At 43.0% G+C, this 9,271-nt stretch overlaps 2 protein-coding genes across 2 annotated transcripts in view; both read left to right on the top strand.

Moving 5' to 3' along the window:
- The first annotated feature begins 244 nt into the window (after positions 1 to 244).
- Positions 245 to 3,757, top strand: LOC124002419 (H-2 class II histocompatibility antigen, A-U alpha chain-like). Its single transcript, XM_046309788.1, has 4 exons — positions 245 to 384; positions 1,740 to 1,985; positions 2,270 to 2,551; positions 2,647 to 3,757. The coding sequence occupies exons 1-4, from the start codon at positions 306 to 308 to the stop codon at positions 2,766 to 2,768; spliced, it is 729 nt and encodes a 242-aa protein (XP_046165744.1). The 5' UTR covers positions 245 to 305; the 3' UTR covers positions 2,769 to 3,757.
- Positions 3,758 to 5,823: 2,066 nt separating this feature from the next.
- The window catches only part of LOC124002418 (H-2 class II histocompatibility antigen, I-E beta chain-like), an 8,444-nt gene continuing 4,996 nt past the window's right edge, over positions 5,824 to 9,271 (top strand). The window contains exons 1-4 of the mRNA XM_046309787.1: positions 5,824 to 5,981; positions 6,593 to 6,865; positions 7,605 to 7,886; positions 8,970 to 9,083. Coding sequence (XP_046165743.1) covers positions 5,918 to 5,981; positions 6,593 to 6,865; positions 7,605 to 7,886; positions 8,970 to 9,083 — 733 coding nt within the window. The 5' untranslated portion in view covers positions 5,824 to 5,917. The remainder of the gene's footprint in view (positions 5,982 to 6,592; positions 6,866 to 7,604; positions 7,887 to 8,969; positions 9,084 to 9,271) is intronic.

Raw genomic sequence — 9,271 nt, 5'->3', positions numbered from 1 at the left:
AGATGTTGTAGAGAATGTGGTTCAGTGAACTACAGTAAACTACTTGTCATGTATTTGTTTACAATCAATCTAAAACATAATACAATATATGTCTGTGTACTTAATCTGGGTAGGAAGATTCTCAAAGCCCAAACATAAATGTGGGTGACGGTGTCTACCTAGTTACAGCTGAGTACGGATGAAACAAGTGACCTGATTGGTCCTATTGTTCAGGAAGCTGCTGCACTTAGAGAAACAAGTTGAATCCCTCCAGTAAAGGTTCACAGCAGTCAGAAGGTAACTACTATACAGTATAGTCCTCCTGAATGTCTCTCTGTTGTCTGAACATGAAGACCTCTATGATTGTCCTCATCCTCTGCTGTCAGGTGTATGCAGAAGACAAAGGTAAGTAGATATTATTCAGTTGATGAGGGAAATAAAATATATTATATAACCAAAAACGTGTTTCAAGAGCTTGTAATGTTTAAAATGGATATGGATGGACTGAAATTAACACATTAGTGGAACTCCTTGGTTAGGGACTATTGATGCACCAGTTTGTTACAGGTTAGGTGTTAAACCAGGATGGTGTTTGGGTTATAGGGTTAGACCAGGATGGTGTTTGGGTTATAGGGTTAGACCAGGGACAGGATGGTGTTTGGGTTATAGGGTTAGACCAGGGACAGGATGGTGTTTGGGTTATAGGGTTAGACCAGGGACAGGATGGTGTTTGGGTTATAGGGTTAGACCAGGGACAGGATGGTGTTTGGGTTATAAGGTTAGACCAGGGACAGGATGGTGTTTGGGTTATAGGGTTAGACCAGGGACAGGATGGTGTTTGGGTTACAGGGTTAGACCAGGGACAGGATGGTGTTTGGGTTATAGGGTTAGACCAGGGACAGGATGGTGTTTGGGTTATAGGGTTAGACCAGGGACAGGATGGTGTTTGGGTTATAAGGTTAGACCAGGGACAGGATGGTGTTTGGGTTATAGGGTTAGACCAGGGACAGGATGGTGTTTGGGTTACAGGGTTAGACCAGGGACAGGATGGTGTTTGGGTTATAGGGTTAGACCAGGGACAGGATGGTGTTTGGGTTATAGGGTTAGACCAGGGACAGGGTGGTGTTTGGGTTATAGGGTTAGACCAGGGACAGGATGGTGTTTGGGTTATAGGGTTAGACCAGGGACAGGATGGTGTTTGGGTTATAGGGTTAGACCAGGGACAGGATGGTGTTTGGGTTACAGGGTTAGACCAGGGACAGGATGGTGTTTGGGTTATAGGGTTAGACCAGGGACAGGATGGTGTTTGGGTTATAGGGTTAGACCAGGGACAGGATGGTGTTTGGGTTATAGGGTTAGACCAGGGACAGGATGGTGTTTGGGTTATAGGGTTAGACCAGGGACAGGATGGTGTTTGGGTTATAGGGTTAGATCAGGGACAGGATGGTGTTTGGGTTATAGGGTTAGACCAGGGACAGGATGGTGTTTGGGTTATAGGTTATAGGGTTTGGGGGTAGTTAGTGGATAGTTAACAGTGTCTTAATAGTTAGTTGAACATGTTAAACCACCTGTAGTGGTCTGTACAAATACAGTATTACCACATTATTCTGCCACTAATTCAAACACTGAAGGGTTAAAAGGATGCGTGTTCATGTTGGTAAAGCAGGACAGTAAAATGTTATTAAATAATGTGTCTGAGCATCACAATGATGATCTTCCAGATGTAATGTACTAACAGGTTCATTTGGTTCTTTTCTCAGTTCTGCATATTGATATATATATTAATGGATGCAGTGATTCAGATGGAGTGAATATGTATGGACTGGATGGTGAAGAGATTTTGTACGCAGACTTCAACAAAAAGGAGGGAGTGGTGGCTCTGCCTCCATTTGCAGATCAGATTACCTTCCCTGGTTTTTATGAACATGCTGTAGGTGATCAGGGGGTATGCAAAGGAAACCTGGCCACATCTATAAAAGCTTACAAGAACCCACCAGAGACAATAGGTAAGAGAGAGAAAGTAATCTGGAGTGAATGAATGAATAGGATCCAAGCAGTAAAATAGTCACCTCACTGTAACCTCTTATATGTTGTATCATCTGTGTTATAGAGCTCCACATATGATCAGTGTTACAGCCTTTTAATATTACTACAACAAGCCGGATCAATGCTCCACTACACTTATAGACTAACATCATGTGACCTAATGGCAGATGTAACATTGTTTTAGCCCAACACAATGACAACACAACAAGTAAGAATGAATGTGATGTTAAATGTGTTCCCACAGCCCCTCCTCACAGCAGCATCTACCCCAGGGATGATGTGGAACTGGGGGTGGAGAACACTCTCATCTGCCACGTCAGTGGGTTCTTCCCTCCACCTGTCAGAGTCAGGTGGACCAGGAACAATCAGAATGTGACCGAGGGAGGGCGTATCAGCACCCCCTACCCCAACACTGATGTCACCTTCAACCAGTTCTCCAGTCTGAGCTTCACCCCAGAGGAGGGAGACATCTATGGCTGTACTGTGGAGCACAAGGCCCTTACTGAGCCCCTGACACGGATCTGGGGTGAGAAGACACAACTACATAACATTTAGCCTGCATTACTTTTGACTTCTTCTGAATATTTCAGTGTCACGATGTGTGTGTGTGTGTGTCCACAGAACCTGAGGTGAGCCAGCCCAGTGTGGGCCCTGCTGTGTTCTGTGGTGTGGGTCTGACTCTGGGGCTGCTGGGAGTTGCTACCGGAACATTCTTCCTCATCAAAGGGAACCAGTGCAACTGAGACTACAGCTGTCAGAGCGTCACAGTTAAATCTGTATAAATATAGAGTAGAGAGAGTAGTACTTTATTGATCCCAACTTGGGAAATAGTTTTAGAACTCAGCATCATCAAAAAATTGCAACGACAAGACCAATGACAAACACATGTTAAAGACACATAATAAGACAGAAGAAGGACCCTGCACCTTACAGCTGTAGCCATTAAAGATAGAGAGCCGTTTGAGAAAGGTAAGACATGCTGTTGTCTATCCTGCTCTGGGAAAACAAACAACATTACTATTCAGAAGGCATCATAAATCTATTAAACATTCCACTTATTGAAAGCCTCATTCCTCCTGAACCTCTCAGTGGGCATAATGAACCTACCACCGAAGCTGCTCTGTGTTGCATTACAGTGCTGTGGAGTGGGTGGGTGACATTTTTGATGATCGTGTGACCCTTGGCCTGCATCCTTTTTATGAGCTTGCTTTCTGTATGATTTTGTCAAGCTTGTTTAGGTCATCCTTTGCTACGTTTCTTTTCCATCACACATTGGTATGAGTAAACACACTAGCCACTAACTACACAGAACGTAGAATGTACGTAGAATGTATGCACACATGACTGTAAGTCGCTTTGGATAAAAGCGTCTGCTAAATGGCATATACTACATATACACAGCTGTAGAACATGCGAAGAGGACTTTGCTATCATTTAAAGTATCTTTGTACTGTTAAAACTGATTATATAGACTGTAGATGACAGAGCCTTTTAAGCCTCCTTAGGAATGAGAGGTTAAACTGCAGATAATTTGAAGGGGAGATGTATGTACATGGAATATTCAACTAGTCCCTGCTGCTCAGAAGATTGACTGGGCGAGGGATTAGCACCTCCAAATTGATGTACGTCTGGGATATGGGTTTACCCCCGGTTTGAGTTCTAGTTGGTGTTTGTGTTTCATTTTTCCCTTTGTAACCTTTTACATGTTTATTAAAGCTTATTAGCCCTGAAACCCCTAGTCTGTGTCTTCTGGTTCCACTGCCACACGTGACCCCCCCCCCCCTCCACCTACTTATGGTGTGCCACAGCACATTCTATTGGGGGTTTGTTTACAGACAAACTGACATCCCTGATAGTTTTAATATACTACAAACTCTGTAATGTACAACTAATGACTAAAATAACAATTCTAAAACCAGCCAAGCACTGCCTGGCATAGTTCCACAAGGGGACAACTTGAGAAAGACAGGGCAGAGAAACTACTGGCAATAGTAGCCTTTGTTTTGCATGATGCCTTTATGATAGCAAAAGCGCAAACCATATGAAAAATTGTGCAAACATTGAGATAAAGCATAGGCATTAAAATATTGTTATAAAATTATCTTTTCTAAGAATAACGATGATGATATTTTCAATTTAGCATTTTAATGTTTAACCTTTAAACATTTGTATTACAAAAGTGTAATTATTACCATACAATTCAGATAAAGCACTTCTGCTACCGTAGGAATAAATGAACTTGACTTTATGCAGAATTGATTGGCCAGATTCTCTTTCAACAACAGAAACCTGCACACCTCAGACCAGCAACTCAAAAGGTGGCGAGGTTAGGTAGTCATGTAGGGAGGACTGTAATCAATGTTTGGACTGTAAGATATTATTTACTCATAAAGAGGTACTTTGATTGATTCTATTATGCTAGGCAAGCTCAATCAAGCTCAATCAAGCTCAATCAAGCTCAACTAATGTATGGAAAGAAGATAAATACTTTTTGAACCCAGGTCTGCCGCAAACAGACACAGATATCAAATCAAATCAAATGTATTTATATAGCCCTTCGTACATCAGCTGATATCTCAAAGTGCTGTACAGAAACCCAGCCTAAAACCCAAAACAGCAAGCAATGCAGGTGTAGAAGCACGGTGGCTAGGAACAACTCCCTAGAAAGGCCAAAACCTAGGAAGAAACCTAGAGTGGAACCAGGCTATGTGGGGTGACCAGTCCTCTTCTGGCTGTGCCGGGTGGAGATTATAACAGAACATGGCCAAGATGTTCAAATGTTCATAAATGACCAGCATGTTCCAATAATAATAAGGCAGAACTGTTGAAACTGGAGCAGCAGCATGGCCAGGTGGACTGGGGACAGCAAGGAGTCATCATGTCAGGTAGTCCTGAGGCATGGTCCTAGGGCTCAGGTCCTCCGAGAGAGAGAAAGAAAGAGAGACAGAGAGAATTAGAGAGAGCACACTTAAATTCACACAGGACACCGAATAGGACAGGAGAAGTACTCCAGATATAACAAACTGACCCTAGCCCCCCAACACATAAACTACTGCAGCATAAATACTGGAGGCTGAGACAGGAGGGGTCAGGAGACACTGTGGTAGTAGATAGTGGTCTACAAGTGTATCCTCCTGTGAAAGTGCCCCTGAAAAAAATATGTATTTTTAATTCTAATATATTGAATAGTATTTCTCATTTTATTTTACATAACAAGAATAAATACATATTTTGTTATGTTTCTTAATTTCTTTTGTTTTATTTGTTTTGAATTTTGTCACCAGATGTGGATCCCCTATCATAGTGATATTGAAAAGTTTGATTCAATTGATACAATTTAGTGAATGGTGAAAATAATTATGATATTTAAGATCATGTTGTAGGGTCTGCCTGGTAACATGTGACGCTGTGTGTCAGCAGCAGAGGACTGGCCCATTTCTTCAACAGTTCATTCCTTCTATATTTAAGGTCTTCTTGTAGAGTCTGCCTGGTAACATGTGACGCTGTGTGTCAGCAGCAGAGGACTGGCCCATTTCCTCAACAGTTCATCCCTTCTATATTTAAGGTCTTCTTTTAGGGTCTGCCTGGTAACATGTGACGCTGTGTGTCAGCAGCAGAGGACTGGCCCATTTCCTCAACAGTTCATCCCTTCTATATTTAAGGTCTTCTTGTAGGGTCTGCCTGGTAACATGTGACCCTGTGTGTCAGCAGCAGAGGACTGGCCCATTTCCTCAACAGTTCATCCCTTCTATATTTAAGGTCTTCTTGTAGGGTCTGCCTGGTAACATGTGACCCTGTGTGTCAGCAGCAGAGGACTGGCCCATTTCCTCAACAGTTCATTCCTTTCCCTCTGAGCTGCTGTCTTTAGTTGACTGTCACTCAGCAAAGGAACATGTCGATGCCAATTGCCTTCTACATTTGCCTGACCTTGATTTTGTTCATATTCTCTGGAACAGGTAAATTGAGAACATTTTTGTTGTTGCTGATCATGCTTTAAATCATGTCTCAGTTAGAATCATGGACAGTGACATTTAGATTACACAGGGGGTATTTTGTGTAGCAAAGACATAGTAAATCAGAACTTTTGCATAAACATATTTTAAGTAATTCTGTAATATTCTTCTCGACTCTGACAGTGTATAGTATGTGATAGTAGAATGGTACTTGCATTAAGAGTAAACCAGACACAAGTTAAATAATGCATGTAAGCCTAGTACATATCAACAAAGCATCAATTACACACTTGGCAAATAGCGTGACATCTTTTAAAATCTTCATAATAAGCTTCTATTTATTGAAGGTTGTTTTGTAGAAACGTCTTTCAGCAGATAGACACACTATATTGTCAAATATTGTATAGTGGAATAAAACATGGTTGGATAAAAATATGCCATCTTTTGTGTAAATGAGTATAGATTGAGACATGATTCCTTTTAAAAATATAAAATAAACAAGTTAGTACAGTTGGCAGAGTACCACATTTAACATTATATTATAACTATATGGAATATTGAATGTGTCTTTTAATCTGACAAAACATTGACCTGTATTCATGTTTTCCTTTCAGATGGATATTTTTATCATCGGTTGGCACAGTGTCGATACTCCTCAAAGGACCTGCAGGGTATAGAGTTTATAGACTCTTATGTTTTCAATCAGGTTGAATATATCAGATTCAACAGCACTGTGGGGAGGTATGTTGGATACACTGAGCATGGTGTGAAGAATGCCGAAGCATGGAACAGTGATGCTGGGATCCTGGGTCAAGAGCAGGCGGAGCTGGAGCGTTACTGTAAGCATAACGATGCTAACTACTACAGCGCCATACTGGACAAGACAGGTGAGCAGGGCTCCTTAACACCACTTACAGGCCTCTGACTGAGCAAGTCAAGACCATTACTTTATTTGATTCAGGATAAATGTTATATAGAGATCTGTCTGATGAAGATGATGGTGGAGATTCAGGGATTAATAAAGATATATATCCAGGCTAAAGGTAAACGCTTAATAAAGACACAATTATTATCTAACTTGGATGGATGAATAACATGGTTTTTCTTGAATCGTTTTATAGCTGGAACTGTATTTAAAACAGTGAGTAACCTTGTCAGCTCAGGGATTTGAACTTGCAACCTTCTGGTTACGAGTCCAACACTCTAACCACTAGGCTACCCTGCCTCCCCATTACAGTATGACTAGTCAGCTATGTGTCAACAGTTCAGTCCTAATCATCTATTGTATGTACATTCCAGCTCATCTCTCTAACGAAGTCTAATTTATAAAGCACAGCGATGGTTCAATGATATCAGAACTATGGACTAAATGTAATGGCAGCGTAGCCTAGTGGTTAGAGCGTTGGACTAGTAACCAGAAGGTTGCAAGTTCAAACCCCCGAGCTGACAAGGTACAAATCTGTCGTTCTGCCCCTGAACAGGCAGTTAACCCGCTGTTCCTAGGCCGTCATTGAAAATAAGAATTTGTTCTTAACTGACTTGCCTAGTTAAATAAAGGTAAAATATATAGTGTATAATATAACAATGATATTACTATGCTGACAAATGTTTTGTTTCCTCCATTAGTTGAGCCCCATGTCAGACTGAGCTCAGTGACTCCCCCCAGTGGCAGACACCCTGCCATGCTGATGTGCAGCGCCTATGACTTCTACCCCAAACAAATCAGAGTGACCTGGCTGAGGGACGGACGTGAGGTGAAATCTGATGTGACCTCCACTGAGGAACTGGCTAACGGGGACTGGTACTACCAGATCCACTCCCACCTGGAGTACACACCCAAGTCTGGAGAGAAGATCTCCTGCATGGTGGAGCACATCAGCCTCACTGAGCCCATGATGTATCACTGGGGTAAGGGGCGATAGTGGGGTAAGACTGTGAGTGGGGTAATGGGGTGAGAGTGGGGTAAGGGTCTGAGAGTGGGGTAAGGGTGTGAGAGTGGGGTAAAGGTGTGAGATTGGGATAATGGGGTGAGAGTGGGGTAAGGGTCTGAGAGTGGGGTAAGGGTGTGAGAGTGGGGTAAGGGTGTGAGAGTGGGGTAATGGGGTGAGAATGGGGTAAGGGTGTGAGAGTGGGGTAATGGGGTGAGAATGGGGTAATGGCGTGAGAGTGGGTAAGGGTGTGAGAGTGGGGTAATGGGGTGAGAGTGGGGTAACTGTCTGAGAGTGGGTTAATGAGGTGAGAGTGGGTTAATGGGGTGAGAATGGGGTAAGGGTGTGAGAGTGGGGTAATAGTGTGAGAGTGGGGTAAGGGTGTGAGAGTGGGATAAGGGTGTGAGAGTGGGTTAATGGGATGAGAGTGGGTTAAGGGTCTGAGAGTGGGGTAAGGGTGTGAGAGTGGGGTAATGGGGTGAGAATGGGGTAAGGGTGTTAGAGTGGGTAAGGGTGTGAGAGTGGGTTAATGGGGTGAGAGTGGGGTTAGAGTGGGGTAACGGTGTGTGAGAGTGGGGTAATTGTGTGAGAGTGGGGTAACGGTGTGTGAGAATGGGGTAATTGTGTGAGAGTGGGGTAATGTGTGAGAGTGGGTTAACGGTGTGTGAGAGTGGGGTAATTGTGTGAGAGTAGGGTAACGGTGTGTGAGAGTGGGGTAACGGTGTGTGAGAGTGGGGTAATTGTGTGTGAGAGTGGGGTAACAGTGTGTGAGAGTGGGGTAACAGTGTGTGAGAGTGGGGTAACGGTGTGTGAGAGTGGGCTAATTGTGTGAGAGTGGGGTAACGGTGTGTGAGAGTGGGGTAATTGTGTGTGAGAGTGGGGTAACAGTGTGTGAGAGTGGGGTAATGGTGTGTGAGAGTGGGGTAATTGTATGAGAGTAGGTTCATGGGGTGTGAGGTAATGGTGGTACACAGACTATGTTGTGTGTGTTGTGAATTTAATAGAAATACTGTTATTGAATCACAGTAATATTGTTGTTGAAATGATCCTTTCTCTCTGACAGACCCGTCCCTGCCTGAGGCTGAGAGGAATAAGATAGCGATCGGTGCATCCGGTCTGGTGCTGGGAACCATCTTAGCATTAGCAGGACTGATCTACTACAAGAAGAAGTCTTCAGGTGAGGTCATCAGTGTGTAGAAAACATAGATATACAGTGGGGCAAAAAGTATTTAGTCAGCCACCAATTGTGCAAGTTCTCCCACTTAAAAATATGAGGCCTGTAATTTTCATCATAGCTACACTTCAACTATGACAGACAAAATGAGAAGAGAAATCCAGAAAATCACATTGTAGGATTTTTAATGA

Source organism: Oncorhynchus gorbuscha, linkage group LG18 (assembly GCF_021184085.1).
Source record: "Oncorhynchus gorbuscha isolate QuinsamMale2020 ecotype Even-year linkage group LG18, OgorEven_v1.0, whole genome shotgun sequence".
Taxonomy (NCBI): domain Eukaryota; kingdom Metazoa; phylum Chordata; class Actinopteri; order Salmoniformes; family Salmonidae; genus Oncorhynchus; species Oncorhynchus gorbuscha.
The sequence above is the reverse complement of the archived record's forward strand: the minus strand, read 5'-3'. Positions and strand labels throughout refer to the sequence as shown.